The sequence below is a fragment of the Bos indicus x Bos taurus genome, chromosome 10 (genome assembly GCF_003369695.1).
Source record: "Bos indicus x Bos taurus breed Angus x Brahman F1 hybrid chromosome 10, Bos_hybrid_MaternalHap_v2.0, whole genome shotgun sequence".
Taxonomy (NCBI): domain Eukaryota; kingdom Metazoa; phylum Chordata; class Mammalia; order Artiodactyla; family Bovidae; genus Bos; species Bos indicus x Bos taurus.
Window position 1 is genome coordinate 53,996,767 of NC_040085.1, and position 17,564 is coordinate 54,014,330.

The following is a 17,564-nucleotide window of genomic DNA, read 5'->3' on the forward strand; positions in this document are numbered from 1 at the left end:
AGTGCACCAGCCCCAAGCATCCAGTATCATGCATCGAACCTGGACTGGCGACTCGTTTCATACATGATATTATACATATTTCAATGCCATTCTCCCAAATCTTCCCACCCTCTCCCTCTCCCACAGAGTCCATAAGTTCTTTGTATATTTTGGATGTTAACTCCTTATCAGATGTATCATTTGCAAATATCTTCCCAAATGCAGTAGGTGGCCTTTTTGTTTTGTTGATAGTTTCCTTCACTGTGCAAGTATTTTAGTTTGATGTAGTCCCATTTTTCTTATGTTTTCCTTGCTTACTTCATACATATACTTTTATATATTATGTAGCACATATACATTGGAGAAGGCAATGGCAACCCACTCCAGTGTTCTTGCCTGGAGAATCCCAGGGACAGGGGAGCCTGGTGGGCTGCCGTCTATGGGGTCACACAGAGTCGGACACAACTAAAGTGACTTAGCAGCAGCAACACATATACACACACACACACATATATGTACACCACACACACATACTTTTTCAGATTCTTTCCCCTGATAGGTAGGTTATTACATAATATTGAGTATAGTTCCTTGTGCTATACAGTAGGTTCTTGTCGGCTACCTGTTTTATACAGAGTGTGTATATCTTGGAGAAGAAAATGGCACTCCACTCCAATATTCTTGCCTGGAGAATCCCATGGACTGAGGAGCCTGGTCCACAGGGTCGCAGAGAGTTGGACACAACTGAGCATGTGTGTCTGTTAACCCCACCTCCTAATATATCCGTTTCACTACCCCCTCTCCCATTTGGCAATCATAAGTTTGTTTGCTCTCTTTGTGAGTCTCTTTCTTTTTGGAAATAAGATCATTTGTGTCTTTTAAAATTTTAGATTCTATGTGGAAATAATGTTTGTATGATTTTTGTCTTTGGCTTACTTTACTTAGTACGTGGTACTCTTTAGGTACATCCATGTTGCTGCATATGGGCATTATTTCATTCTTTCTTATGGCTGAGTAATATTCCATACACACACACATGCACATCACATCTTTATTCATTCATCTGTCAATGGACATTTGGTTTGCTTTCATGTCTTGACTATTGTAAATAGTGCTGCAGTGAACATTGGGGTGCATGTATCTTTTTGAATTATGCCCAGGAGTTGGATTGCAGGATCATAGAGTAGCTCTATTTTTAGCTCTTAGATGAACCTCTATATTGTTCTCCATAGTGGAGAGGGTTCCTTTTTCTCCATACCCTCTCTAGCATTTATTATTTATAGACTTTTTGATGATGGCTATTTTGACTAGTGTGAGGTGATACCTCATTGTAATTTTCATTGGCATTTCTCTTATAGTTAGCAATGTTGAGCAGCTTTTCATTTGTCTTTTTAATCACGATGGTGTGATCACTGACCTAGAGCCAGACATCCTGGAATGTGAAGTCAAGTGGGCCTTAGAAAGCATCACTATGAACAAAGCTAGTGGCGGTGATGGAATTCCAGTTGAGCTATTTCAAATCCTGAAAGATGATGCTGTGAAAGTGCGGCACTCAATATGCCAGCAAATTTGGAAAACTCAGCAGTGGCCACAGGACTGGAAAAGGTCAGTTTTCATTCCAATCCCAAAGAAAGGCAATGCCAAAGAATGCTCAAACTACCGCACAATTGCACTCATCTCACACACTAGTAAAGTAATGCTCAAAATTCTCCAAGCCAGGCTTCAGCAATACGTGAACCGTGAACTTCCAGATGTTCAAGCTGGTTTTAGAAAAGGCAGAGGAACCAGAGATCAAATTGCCAACATCCGCTGGATCATAGAAAAAGCAAGAGAGTTCCAGAAAAACTATTTCTGCTTTATTGACTATGCCAAAGCCTTTGACTCTGTGGATCACAATAAACTGTGGAAAATTCTGAAAGAGATGGGAATACCAGACCACCTGATCTGCCTCTTGAGAAATTTGTACGCAGGTCAGGAAGAAACAGTTAGAATTAGACATGGAACAACAGACTGGTTCCAAATAGGAAAAGGAGTTCGTCAAGGCTGTATATTGTCACCCTGTTTATTTAACTTATATGCAGAGTACATCATGAGAAATGCTGGACTGGAAGAAACACAAGCTGGAATCAAGATTGCCGGGAGAAATATCAATAACCTCAGATATGCAGATGACACCACCCTTATGGCAGAAAGTGAAGAGGAACTCAAAAGCCTCTTGATGAAAGTGAAATAGGAGAGTGAAAAAAGTGGCTTAAAGGTCAACATTCAGAAAACGAAGATCATGGCATCCGGTCCCATCACTTCATGGGAAATAGATGGGGAAACAGTGGAAACAGTGTCAGACTTTATTTTTCTGGGCTCCAAAATCACTAGAGATGGTGACTGCAGCCATGAAATTAAAAGATGCTTACTCCTTGGAAGGAAAGTTATGACCAACCTAGATAGCATATTCAAAAGCAGAGACATTACTTTGCCAACAAAGGTTCGTCTAGTCAAGGCTATGGTTTGTCCTGTGGTCATGTATGGATGTGAGAGTTGGACTGTGAAGAAGGCTGAGCACCGAAGAATTGATGCTTTTGAACTGTGGTATTGGAGAAGACTCTTGAGAGTCCCTTGGACTGCAAGGAGATCCAACCAGTCCATTCTGAAGGAGATCAGCCCTGGAATTTCTTTGAAATGAATGATGCTAAAGCTGAAACTCCAGTACTTTGGCCACCTCATGCGAAGAGTTGACTCATTGGAAAAGACTCTGATGCTGGGAGGGATTGGGGGCAGGAGGATAAGGGGACGACAGAGGATGAGATGGCTGGATGGCATCACTGACTCGATGGACGTGAGTCTGAGTGAACTCCAGGAGTTGGTGATGGACAGGGAGGCCTGGTGTGCTGTGATTCATGGGGTTGCAAAGAGTCGGACACGACTGGGTGACTGATCTGATCTGATCTGATGACTTCAGTTTTCTTAAATTTACCAAGACTTCCTTTGTTGTCCAGGATGTGATCTGTTCTGGAGAATGTTCCATATGCACTTGAAAAGAAGATATATTTTTCTGATTTTGGATGGAATGCTCTATAAATGTCAATTAGATCTATCTGTTCTAATGTGTCTTTTAAAGCCTGTGTTTCCTTATTGATTTTCTGTCTGGATGATGTTTCTATTGATTTAAGTGGAATGCTAAAGTCCTCCACCAAGGTGCTACTGTCAATTTTCCTTTTATGTCTGTTAACATTTGCTGAATATATTGAGGTGCTCCTGTGTTGGGTGCATATATAATTGTTATATCTTCTTCTATTGATCCCTTGACTATTATGTAATGTCCTTTTTATGTCTTGTAACAGTCTTTATTTTAATGTCTATATTGTCTGATAGGAGTACTGCTACTCTAGCTTTCCTTTGATTTCCATTTGCATAGAATACAGTTTTCTATCCCCTCACTTTGAGTCTGTATGTGTCTCTAGATCTGAAGTGGGTCTCTTACAGACAACATATATATGGATCTTGTTTTTGTATTAATTCAGCCAGCCTATGTCTTTTGGTTGGAGCATTTAATCTATTTACATTTGAGATAATTATTGATATGTATGTTCTTATTGCCATTTTAAAGTTGTTTGATTTTGTAGGACTTTTTAAATTCCTTTTCTCTTTTGTTTACTTCTCTTGTGATTTGATAACTATCTTTAGTGTTGTGTTTGGATCCTTTTTCTTTTCTGTGTGTTTATCTATTATAGATTTTTTGTTTATGGTTACCATGAGGTTTTGATGTAGCAGTCTATATGTATACATGATTGTTTTAAGTTGCTAGTTTCTTAATTTAAAATGCATTTCAAGTATCCTGCATTTGTACTTTCCTCTGCTCACAATTACTGTTTTGACATCATATTTGTGTGTAGATGATTTCCTACTTTTACTATATGTTTACATTTATTAGTGAGCTTTACCATTTTGTAATTTTCTTGTTTCTAATTGTGGCCTTTTCTTTTATGCTTAAAGAATTGCTTTAGCATTTGTGGTAACACTTGTTTGATGGTGCTGAATTCTTTTAGCTTTTGTTTGTCTATAAAGCTTTTGATTTCTCCATTAATTCTGAATGAGAGTCATGCTGAGCAAAGTATTCTTGGTTTTAGGTTTTTCCCTTTCTTTGCTTTTAATATATCAAGTCACTCCCTTCTGGCTTGTACAGTTTCTGCTAAAAAATCAAGTGATAGTCTTATGGGGATTCCCTTGTTTATTATTTGTTGCTTTTCCTTTCTTGCTTTTAATGTTTTCTCTGTCCTTAGTTTTTGTCAATTTGATTACTATCTGTCTAGGCATGTTCCTCCTTCATTTAATTCTATATGGGACCATCTGCACTTCCTGGACTTGGGTGACTCTGGAAGGAATCACACTTGGCACTTAAATAAAAGGCAGGTGTTGGAGCATCACCTTTGTAATATTCAAATTTACAGGGTTTTGGATATATTAGAAAATTTGGCTCCATTTTAATCCCAAATTGAATTTCATACTTGTTCTTACTTTAAGTTCCATATATCTGCTATAATACAAATAGGTAATTTTTATATAGAATTGTCTCTCTTAAAATTTTTCTTTGGAATAGAATTGATTTACAATGGTGTGTTTGTTTCAGGTGTACAACAAATTGACTTGGGTCTCTCTCTCTCTCTCTTTCTATATATGTACATATATGTGTGTGTATATATATGTATGTATATACATATATACATGCATATACATATATACACACATATATACACATTTGTATATATATGTATGTATATATACACACACACATATATACATTCTTTTTTAAATTCTTTTCCATTATAGGTTATTACAAGACATTGTACATAGTTCCATGTACTATACAGCAGATCTTTGTTGGTTATATATTTTATATATAGTAATGTGTATATTTTGATTGCAAACTCCAAATTTATCCCTTCCCCCTTTCCAATTTGGTAACCATAAGTTTGTTTTCTGTGTCTGTCTGGTTAGATTTAAGTCTCATAAATGGAGTCTGTTATTTGTTCTCTTAATGACTTCCTAGTCATCTAGATTTGACTAGGAAGAAAGTTGAATGATGGGAATTTTTGGTTAACAAGTGTTTCTCAAATACTAATGTTTTGTACATATCTCGTTTTCTTATATAGGCCAGCTGTGAGGCCTGGTGAAAAATAATCAAGTGCAATAATGTTCTGCAGTAAGAAGAAATCACTTGGTAAGTATTGAGTTCTTCAGGAGATACCAAGCAAATATGATTTTTTTAAGCATTCATTTTAATTTCAAGGAGATATGATTTATAAGCAAAAACCACATAGATCTTGAGTGTTCTCCTTGAGCTTTGACAATTTTATATATATTTGTAATTATCAAAAAGCAAGAAACAATATTTCTATCACTCCAGGAAGTTCCTTGTGCCCCCTTTTTTCATTTTCCCTGCATTGTACACAACCACCTTCTGATTTCTATTTGGTTGATTTACCTGTTTTTGAAATTAACATAAATGAAACCATGCAGCATGTATTCTTGTGTCTTCTTTCACTAAGTGTAAGGTTTTTGACATATTTCCATGTGGTTGCGTGTATCAATATTTTGTTATTCAGTTTTTCCTTGTAAAGTAGTATTCCATTGTATGATTACACCAACAATTAAAACTAAGATCATATGGTTAGAAATAATTTAGGTTCACTATGGCAAGAAACATTTGGTTTTTGGTTGAGTAATTTGTCTAGCAAAACAGTTTTAATAGTATTCTAGTGTTAAGAAATACATTATTGTGACCTGAGAGTATTAATCTTATCTTAAACCTTGTTAGTCAGTGATGTTATTGTGTAGTTTTTCCTTCAGTGGAAGTGTATTTGGTTTATTACTACTGTTTTATTTCAGACTTGTTAGAGAGGAAAGGCTGGATTAGAGTATATCTAATATTCTCCTTCTAATCCTATGTGTGACAGTTGGTTAACCTACTTTGATAGGCAGTTATTTCTTGGTGCAGTCTTTTCCCTTTTTGGACACATTCATTGCAATGTTCAGTCTCACAATGAGCTGAAATCTGTCTCAGTGTAGTTTGCACCTGTAGGTCATTAGGTATGCCCTCTGGGGCAATAGTTTCATATTTCCAGAGCTTATTTAAGAGTCTAGAATTATTGTCATCATTTTTTCTTTTACAAATAAAGTGATTTATTTATACCTAGTCACTGGTATTACCTTAATAATGTAAACATTAGATTAACCAGTTTTGACAAGGACAAGTTTCCAACAGAATCTACTGTTGTGAGGTTTTGGTAAGTTCAGTTTCACTTTTTAAAAATAATTTCTATGTATATATGAACGCATATGTATAAAATAAGCAATTTTTTATAAATAAAATTAAGAAAATAGAAGTAACTGTAATTGGACAATCCAGAGATAACTGCTCCAGTCTGCCATGTTGTCTAATTTAGAGGGCTCCAATCAGTGACCTCTATTAATACGTTAATGTATATTTATCCACATATCCCCAGATGGAACTATGGTGTGCATTATTTTGAAACTGGCTCTTAAATATTAATCTTGTAATCACAGATACCTTTTCTACCTTAAACTTTTCTCTATAACATAATATTTTTTTTATATTTTCCTCTAACTTTTAATTTTGAAAATGTTGGAACTTACAAAAAATTGGAAGAATGATAAACACCCAAATACCTTTCACCTAAATTCTACAGTTGTTACCATTTTGCCACATTTACTTCCTCTTTTTCCTCTCCCTTCCGCCAGCACACACCCAAACACATGCATACGCATAAATTTTTTGTTGTTGACATCATGACTCTTATCCCCAAATCCTTCAGCACAGATCTCCTAAGAACAAGGACGTTCTCCGTCTTAACTGCAGTATTGTCACCACATCCAAGAAGTGTAACATTTATGAATAAGTAATATACATTCCATTTTTCAGTTTCCCCAACTGTCCCCACATCTCATGTCTCGGAGCTTGTTTTTATTTTTGGTATGATATCTAATTATAATGTTCACACATTGTGTTTGGCTTTAAACTCCTTTATTTTCTTTTAGATTTAGAATAGTTTGTCATCACATTGATTTTTGGCCAAAGTCCGTTCCGAAAGTCATTCCACTCAGTCGTTTTGGATTGAACATCTTGGGTGCAAATACTATGAAATAATATTTAAACGGGAAACTAATAAATTAGTTACTTGAACCACTCTTGATGGGAAGTACAACTTGCTGATCTTCCTCATATGGAATTTCATTTTACAGACTGTCATAGCTATTTGTAATGAGCTATTAAGTAGCCCATTTGTAAATAGCTTTGTAATGAGGTGAAATGTTGCCACATCGTTGGGTCTATATTCACTGTGGTGCTAATTGGCAGAGAAAGCTGAGGCTAGTTCCTTCCTCTTGGACTTGTTACAATGGCCACATGACTTGAGGCACTGACTTTGGTGTCACCATCATTTGCATCATCATGATTGGGAATGTGACATCTTTAGATTATATCAATTCTTATAGATCTATTTATAGACTGGAGATCTTTGTTGTTTAGTTGCTAAGTCATGTCTGACTCTCTGTGACCCCATGGACTGCAGCACGCCAGGCTTCCCTATCCTCCACTCTCTCCTGGAGTTTGCTCAAGTTCATGTCCATTGAATCAGTGATGCTATCTAACCATCTCATCCTCTGCTGCCCTCTTCTCCTTTGGCCTTCAGTCTTTCCCAGCACCAGGGTCTTTTCCAATGAGACGGCTCCTCATATCAGGTGGCCGAAGTACTGGAGCATCAGCTTTGGCATCAGTTGATGCTGGAGACCTTATTCAATCTACAGTATTCATTTACTTACCATTTTGCCACATTTGCTTCCTCTCCTTCCTCTCCTCTCCTCCTTCTCCTCTCTCTCCCACTCCTCTATTCATGCAGTCAACAAATATTTTTGAGCACCTATGATATGCTAGGTAGTACCAACTTTACTTCACATAACTTTTTTATGATTTAATAAAAACACGTATCTTTATACAATTAAGTTTACAGTAGCAGTGATAACTTAATAACAATTTACCAAACATCACTACCAGTATGTTTTCCAGAGGAGCACAGACTAGAGAACTTCTAGTCAGCCTGCTGTTGTCAGGGGGAGAATCAGGCAGAAGTGATATCTTACTTCAATGAGTTATTTAAGATCTATATTTAAGAAGTGTGCACTTATATTTATATAAACTTTCACAACATCATCAGGGACATTGGGACATTGATGATGTATGTGAAAATATAACAAGCCAACCATTAAGTGTTGTAGGAACCCAAGAATTTTCTCCCAGATATATGCTTTACTATTTATTATCTCCATATCCACATAAATCTCACAGTCTTCAGCATGTGGAAAATTCTAGCTAACTGACTCAAATATTTAAAACACACTTACAATCTATTCTTTTTGTTTGTTTGTTATTTGTAATTCATCCTTTTGGTGTAAGCTTGAATGGGAAATCCAAAGATGACCACTTTAAAGCATATATGTGCTTCATATTTTACATATGAGCAACAAAGAATGTTGCTCATATGTAAAATACCTAATTCAGGTTTTAGGTTGTTAGGTAATATGGTAAGCAAAAGAGGTAGATAATTGGAGGCTTTATTTAGGCTGTAAAGCTATTATTGATTCCAAAATGTGAAGGTTGTGGAGCGACATGCATTATTCCACAGGGTGCAGGGTGGGAAGATCAGACCAAGGTCACATTATGTGTTTCAAAAAATATTGAAAATTAAATTTTACAGTTGTGAGGGTTTAAAGACAAATATAATCCAGGTTGGACTCATTATTATGTATCCATTATTATTATATTCATTTTGCTTCTAACTTTAAATGAAAATTTAAACATTTTTGTGTTCCTTAAAAGTATTGTGGGCTCCAGATGCTGCATATACTGTGCCTACAAAGGAGGTAGTGCTTTCGTTGAAGTTAAGATACCTATATATTATTTAGTAGGTACTGGGTTGTTCCTATTGCAGAGGACTGGTGACACAAAAGATGAATAAGACATTCAATTTGTTTCTTTTATTTATATACTGGTTCTCTAATGAAACTATCCATCTTGTTATCATAGTTATTTTAAAGTCCATATCTGACAGTTCCAGTATCTAGATTATCTGTGAGCCTGCTTATATTTTCTATCTCTTGATTTTCAATAGTTGGTTATTGTGCTGTATCATACCTACTAGTTTATTATTAAAATCTATACATTGCATATGAAAAAGTTACAGAGGGTCTGGATGTTATTTTTCTTCAGGAGATTTACTTTCTTCCAGCAAGCGGTAAGAGAAGGAACAGGTCATTTTGATCCAGTCAGGGACTGAGACAAGTTAAGGCTGGGTTTCAGTGTTTATAAGACCTTGTTTGCTTTAGCTTTTTCTCACTCTAAGTCAATCCAAAACCTAGTATGTTACTAGGGCCCTTCTTCTCTGCCAGGCTCTGAATTCTAATTATTGTCTCATCTCTGGGCAGGTTAGGAATTATCACATGCCTCAGGGGAAAGGAACAGAGTATCAGGTTCATCTCAGTATATTTCTCTTCTCTGCTGAAACTTTTCCCTTAAAGTCCTGGCTGATTTTGTTGTTCCATGGTAGTTTCAAACAGCTTTGTATATGTCATCTCTTATCATTGTTCTCAATAAATGGGTTTTCCTGACATTTTATCCTATTTTAGTGGGAAGCAGATTGTTTTAAAACAGTCTGTTTTATAAGATTATCAGAAAGCTACATTATATCACATTATTCTATAGTTGTTCAGTTCAGTTCAGTCACTCAGTAGTGTCCGATTCTTTGCAACCCCATGAACCACAGCACGCCAGGCCTCCCTGTCCATCACCAACTTCTGGAGTCCACTCAAACTCATGTCCATCGAGTCGGTGATGCCATCCAGCCATCTCATCCTCTGTCGTCCCCTTCTCCTCTTGGCCCCAGTCCCTCCCAGCATCAGAGTCTTTTTCAATGAGTCGACTCTTCGCATGAGGTGCCCAAAGTACTGGAGTTTCAGCTTTAGCATCAGTCCTTCCAATGAACACCCAGTACTGATCTCGTTTAGAATGGAGTGGTTGGATCTCCTTGCAGTCAAAGGGACTCTCAAGAGTCTTCTCCAACACCACAGTTCAAAAGCATCAATTCTTCAGCACTCAGCTTTCTTCACAGTCCAATTCTCACATCCATACATGACCACTGGAAAAACCATAGCCTTGACTAGATGAACCTTTGTTGGCAAAGTAATGTCTCTGCTTTTGAATATGCTATCTAGGTTGGTGATAACCTTCCTTCCAAGGAATAAGCGTCTTTTAATTTCATGGCTGCAGTCACCATCTGCAGTGGTTTTGGAGCCCAGAAAAATAAAGTCTGACACTGTTTCCACTGTTTCCCCATCTATTTGCCATGAAGTGATGGGACCATATGCCATGATCTTCGTTTTCTGAATGTTGAGCTTTAAGCCACTTTTTTCACTCTCCTATTTCGCTTTCATCAAGAGGCTTTTGAGTTCCTCTTCTCTTTCTTCCATAAGGGTGGTGTCATCTGCATATCTGAGGTTATTGATATTTCTCCCGGCAATCTTGATTCCAGCTTGTGCTACTTCCAGTCCAGCGTTTCTCATGATGTACTCTGTATATAAGTTAAATAAGCAGGGTGACAATATACAGCCTGATGTACTCCTTTTCCTATTTGGAACCAGTCTGTTGTTCCATGTCCAGTTCTAACTGTTGCTTCCTCCTGCATATAAGTTTCTCAAGAGGCAGGTCAGGTGGTCTGGTATTCCCATCTCTTGAAGAATTTCCCACAGTTTATTGTGATCCACACAGTCAAAGGCTTTGGCATAGTCAATAAAGCAGAAATAGATGTTTTTCTGGAACTCTCTTGCTTTCTCGATCCAGCAGATGTTGGCAATTTGATCTCTGATTCCTCTGCCTTTCCTAAAACCAGCTTGAACATCTGGAAGTTCACGGTTCACGTATTGCTGAAGCCTGGCTTGGAGAATTTTAAGCATTACTTTACTAGCGTGTGAGATGAGTGCAATTGTCTGGTAGTTTGAGCATTCTTTGGCATTGCCTTTCTTTGGGATTGGAATGAAAATTGACCTTTTCGAGTCCTGTGGCCACTGCTGAGTTTTCTAAATTTGCTGGCATATTGAGTGCAGCACTTTCACAGTATCATCTTTCAGGATTTGAAATAGCTCAACTGGAATTCCATCACCTCCACTAGCTTTGTTTGTAGTGATGCTTTCTAAGGCCCAGTTCACTTCACATTCCAGGTTGTCTGGCTGTAGGTGAGTGATCATACCATCATGATTATCTGGGTCATTAGATAAATATTTTAGATTTGTTAGGATTAGAAGTAAGAAATGAGCAGAAAGAATAGTTAAGTTGAATAAGAAAATAATCATTAATTAATATGTTAATCAGTCTTATTTACTAGAATGGATTTAAGCTTTAGCTATGACACGTATACAAATATATATCTCTTTTGAGCTGTCTCATTCCAGTGGATAATACAATAGTATTCAGAATTGCACTCTATGTCATACATGTTTATTGGTCTTAGAACATATTTCCAAATACATTGTTCCAATTCTCCATTTTATTATTTAGTATTTCCAACTGTGTAATAATCTAATTGTCACACTTTGGTTTTATAAAAAAAATTGTCTTAATTGAAAAATTTCATCCATAGAATTATAATAATTTATTTTTAAAGATGCTTTATATTCCTTCCATAGACCCACACCTTAGAACAGTCCTTTAATTTAGCATTTGAGCCAGTACCTGGCATATAGTAAGCACCTACTGAATGGTTGTTGTCGTTGTTATTATTTTAAGTAGTCTTTTAAATGCTATGTATGTGTTAAGTTGCTTCAGTCGTTTCCGACTCTTTGTGATTCTGTGGACTGTAGCCCACCAGGTTCCTGGGTCCATGTTATTCTCCAGGCAAGAATACTGGAGTGGATTGCCATGCCCTCCTCTGGGGGATTTTCCTGACCCAGGGATTTGAACCCACATCTCTTATGTTTCCTGCACTGGCAGGAAGGTTCCTTAACACTAGCACCACCTGGGAGGCTATAGAGATTTTGTCTATAAAATGTCCAAATCTGGACACCTTATCATTGACAAAGGAGGCAAGAATATACAATGGATTAAAGACAATCTCTTTAACAAGTGGTGCTGGGAAATCTGGTCAACCACTCGTAAAAGAATGAAACTAGAACACTTTCTAACACCATACACAAAAATAAACTCAAAATGGATTAAAGATCTAAACCTAAGACCAGAAACTATAAAACTCCTAGAGGAGAACATAGGCAAAACACTCTCTGACATACATCACAGCAGAATCCTCTATGACCCACCTCCCAGAATATTGGAAATAAAAGCAAAAATAAACAAATGTGACCTAATTAAAACTAAAAGCTTCTGTACATCAAAGGAAACTATTAGCAAGGTGAAAAGACAGCCTTCAGAATGGGAGAAAATAATAGCAAATGAAGCAACTGACAAACAACTCATCTCAAAAATATACAAGCAACTCCTACAGCTCAACTCCAGAAAAATAAATGACCCAATCAAGAAATGGGCCAAGAACTAAACAGACATTTCTCCAAAGAAGACATACAGATGGCTAACAAACACATGAAAAGATGCTCAACATCAAATGCAAATCAAAACCACTATGAGGTACCATTTCACGCCAGTCAGAATGGCTGCGATCCAAAAGTCTACAAGCAATACATGCTGGAGAGGGTGTGGAGAAAAGGGAACCCTCTTACACTGTTGGTGGGAATGCAAACTAGTACAGCCACTATGGAGAACAGTGTGGAGATTCCTTAAAAAACTGGAAATAGAACTGCCTTATGATCCAGCAATCCCACTGCTGGGCATACACACTGAGGAAACCAGAAGGGAAAGAGACATGTGTACCCCAGTGTTCATCGCAGCACTGTTTATAATAGTCAGGACATGGAAACAACCTAGATGTCCATCAGCAGAGGAATGGATAAGAAAGCTGTGGTACATATACACAATGGAGTATTACTCAGCAATTAAAAGGAATACACTTGAATCCGTTCTAATGAGGTGGATGGAACTGGAGCCTATTATACAGAGTGAAGTAAGCCAGAAAGAAAAACACCAATACGGTATACTAACGCACATATATGGAATTTAGAAAGATGGTAACAATAACCCTGTGTATGAGACAGCAAAAGAGACACTGATGTATAGAACAGTCTTTTGGACTCTGTTGGAGAGGGAGAGGGTGGGAAGATTTGGGAGAATGGCATTGAAACATGTATAATATCACGTATGAAACGAGTTGCCAGTCCAGGTTCGATGCACGATACTGGATGCTTGGGGCTGGTGCACTGGGACGACCCAGAGGGATGGTATGGAGAGGGAGGAGGGAGGAGGGTTCAGGATGGGGAGCACATATATACCTGTGGCGGATTCATTTCGATGTTTGGCAAAACTAATACAATATTGTAAAGTTTAAAAATAAAATTAAACTAGAAAAAAAAAATGTCCAAATCTCACTCCCCAGGATGGCAAGAATCCCACACTTTCCAGCAGGATGTTGGACCTATTTCTCAAAAACATCACTTTCACTATTTGTTCAAATAGAACTTCGTAATTTAAAGGAAATTAAGATTTTTTATTTCTAGTCTTAATTTTGAAATCTGGATTTCCTTTTGATGGTGGAATGAAGTCTGAAAGTTTATGAGGTAATCCCAAACATGGTATTTTTTATAAAGAAAAATACTTTTAATAATTCAGAAATGAAAAGCCTACTGTGAATTGTAAACCTGCCTTCATATGATGAATAAACCAATTAAAACATCACATTTCAATGATTTTGACTGGATTGATCTTGTATCATTGTGGTAGTGCTGGTTGTCTTATGTTAATCTCAACCTTGACTGGTGGTTCATTCATTCACTTATTCATTTATCCACTCATCCAGTCACTCAGCCAGCCATTTCACAGATACATACTGAATACCTGTTACGCACCAGACACTGTTCAAAACAGAAAAGAAACAACTGTGGTCAAAACAGATTTTTTTTTTAATATAAATTTATTTATTTTAATTGGCGGCTAATTACTTTACAATATTGTATTGGTTTTGCCATACCTCAACATGAATCCACCATGGGTGTACATGTGTTCCCCATCCTGAACCCCCCTGCCACTTCCCTCCCCATACCATCCCTCTGGGTCATCCCAGTGCACCAGCCCAGAGCATCCTGTATCATATATCAAACCTGGACTGGCGATTCCTTTCACATATAATACTATACATGTTTCAATGCCATTCTCCCAAATCATCCCACCCTCACCCTCTCCCACAGAGTCCAAAAGACTGTTCTATACATTTGTGTCTCTTTTGCTGTCTCACATACAGGGTTATCGTTACCATCTTTCTAAATTCCATATATATGTGTTAGTATACTGTATTGGTGTTTTTCTTTCTGGCTTACTTCACTCTGTATAATAGGCTCCAGTTCCATCCACCTCATTAGAACTGATTCAAATGTATTCTTTTTAATGGCTGAGTAATACTCCATTGTGTTTTTAATGGCTGAGTAATACTCCATTGTGTATATGTACCACAGCTTTCTTATCCATTCCTCTGCTGATGGACATCTAGGTTGCTTCCATGTCCTGGCTATTATAAACAGTGCTGCGATGAACATTGGGGTACATGTGTCTCTTTCAATTTCCTCAGTGTGTATGCCCAGCAGTGGGATTGCTGGGTCGTATGGCAGTTCTATTTCCAGTTTTTTAAGGAATCTCCACACTGTTCTCCATAGTGGCTGTACTAGTTTGCATTCTCACCAACAGTGTAAGAGGATTCCCTTTTCTCCACACCCTCTCCAGCATTTATTGCTTGTAGACTTTTGGATCGCAGCCATTCTGACTGGCGTGAAATGGTACCTCATAGTGGTTTTGATTTGCATTTCTCTGATAATGAGTGATGTTGAGCATCTTTTCATGTGTTTATTAGCCATCTATATGTCTTCTTTGGAGAAATGTCTGTTTAGTTCTTGGCCCATTTTTTGATTGGGTCATTTATTTTTCTGGAGTTGAGCTGCAGGAGTTGCTTGTATACTTTTGAGATTAATTCTTTGTCAGTTGCTTCATTTGCTATTATTTTCTCCCATTCTGAAGGCTGTCTTTTCACCTTGCTTATAGTTTCCTTTGTTGTGCAGAAGCTTTTAGTTTTAATTAGGTCACACATTTGTTTATTTTTGCTTTTATTTCCAATATTCTGGGAGGTGGGTCATAGAGGATCCTGCTGTGATTGATGTCAGAGAGTGTTTTGTCTACGTTCTCCTCTAGGAGTTTTATAGTTTCTGGTCTTAGGTTTAGATCTTTAATCCATTTTGAGTTTATTTTTGTGTATGGTGTTAGAAAGTGTTCTAATTTCATTCTTGTACAAGTGGTTGACCAGTTTCCCCAGCACCACTTGTTAAAGAGATTGTGTTTTCTCCACTGTATATTCTTGCCTCCTTTGTCAAAGATAAGGTGTCCATAGGTGTGTGGGTTTATCTCTGGGATTTCTATTTTGTTCCACTGCTCTATATTTCTGTCTTTGTGCCAGTACCATACTGTCTTGATGACTGTGGCTTTGTATTAGAGCCTGAAGTCAGGCAGGTTGATTTTCCAGTTCCATTCTTCTTTCTCAAGATTGCTTTGGCTATTCAAGGTTTTTTGTATTTCCATACAAGTTGTGAAATTATTTGTTTTAGCTCGGTGAAAAATACCGTTGGTGGCTTGATAGGGATTGCATTGAATCTATAGATTGCTTTGAATAGTATACTCATTTTCACTATATTGATTCTTCTGATCCATGAACACGGTATATTTCTCCATCTATTAGTGTCCTCTTTGATTTCTTTCACCAGTATTTTATAGTTTTCTATATATAGGTCTTTGTTTCATTAGGTGGATATATTCCTAAGTATTTTATTCTTTTCATTGCAATGGTGAATGGAATTGTTTCCTTAATTTCTCTTTCTGTTTTCTCATTATTAGTGTATAGGAATGCAAGGGATTTCTGTGTGTTGATTTTATGTCCTGCAACTCTACTATATTCATTGATTAGCTCTAGTAATTTTCTGGTGGAGTCTTTAGGGTTTTCTATGTAGAGGATCATGTCATCTGCAAAGAGTGAGAGTTTTACTTCTTCTTTTCCAATTTGGATTCCTTTTATTTCTTTTTCTGCTCTGAATGCTGTGGCCAGAACTTCCAAAACTATGTTGAATAGTAGTGGTGAAAGTGGGCACCCTTGTCGGGTTCCTGATTTTAGGGGAAATGCTTTCAATTTTTCACCATTGAGGTTATTGTTTGCTGTGGGTTTGTCATATATAGCTTTTATTATGTTGAAGTATGTTCCTTCTATTCCTGCTTTCTGGAGAGTTTTTATCATAAATGGATGTTGAATCTTGTCAAAGGCTTTCTCTGCATCTATTGAGATAATCATATGGCTTTTATTTTTCAGTTTGTTAATGTGGTGTATTACATTGATTGATTTGTGGATATTGAAGAATCCTTGCATCCCTGTGATTAAGCCCACTTCATCATGATGTTTGATCTTTTTAATGTGTTGTTGGATTCTGATTGCTAGAATTTTGTTAAGGATTTTTGCATCTATGTTCATCAGTGATATTGGCCTATAGTTTTCTTTTTTGTGGCATTTTGTCAGGTTCTGGTATTAGGGTGATGGTGGCCTCATAGAATGAGTTTGGAAGTTTACCTTCCTCTGCAATTTTCTGGAAGAGTTTGAGTAGAATAGGTGTTAGCTCTTCTTTAAACTTTTGGTAGAATTCAGCTGTGAAGCCGTCTGGACCTGGGCTTTTGTTTGCTGGAAGATTTCTGATTACACTTTCAATTTCTGTGCTTGTGATGGGTCTATTAAGATTTTCTATTTCTTCCTGGTTCAGTTTTGGAAAGTTGTACTTTTCTAAGAACTTGTCCATTTCTTCCAAGTTGTCCATTTTATTGGCATATAATTGCTGATAGTAGTCTCTTATGATCCTTTGTATTTGTGTGTTGTCTGTTGTGATCTCTCCATTTTCATTTCTAATTTTATTGATTTGATTTTTCTCCCTTTGTTTCTTGATGAGTCTGGCTAATGGTTTGTCAATTATATTTATCCTCTCAAAGAACCAGCTTTTGGCTTTGTTGATTTTGCTATGGTCTCTTTTGTTTCTTTTGCATTTATTTCTGCCCTAATTTTTAAGATTTCTTTCCTTCTACTAACCCTGGGGTTCTTCATTTCTTCCTTTTCTAGTTTGCTTTACGTATAGAGTTAGGTTATTTATTTGACTTTTTTCTTGTTTCTGAGGTATGCCTGTATTGCTATGAACTTTCCCCTTAGTACTGCTTTTACAGTGTCCCACAGGTTTTGGGTTGTTGTGTTTTCATTTTCATTCATTTCTATGGAAATTTTGATTTCTTTTTTGATTTCTTCTGTGATTTGTTGGTTATTCAGCAGCGTGTTGTTCAGCCTCCATATGTTGTAATTTTTAATAGTTTTTCTCCTGTAATTGAGATCTAATCT

The 17,564-nt window shown here is 36.9% G+C and overlaps 1 protein-coding gene across 3 annotated transcripts in view; it reads left to right on the top strand.

Moving 5' to 3' along the window:
* Positions 1 to 17,564, top strand: part of ATP8B4 (ATPase phospholipid transporting 8B4 (putative)) — a 292,569-nt gene that overhangs the window by 12,019 nt on the left and 262,986 nt on the right. For all 3 annotated transcript variants that reach the window (XM_027554041.1, XM_027554043.1, XM_027554042.1), the window contains one exon: positions 5,127 to 5,194. In XM_027554041.1, coding sequence (XP_027409842.1) covers positions 5,167 to 5,194 — 28 coding nt within the window. In that variant the 5' untranslated portion in view covers positions 5,127 to 5,166. The remainder of the gene's footprint in view (positions 1 to 5,126; positions 5,195 to 17,564) is intronic.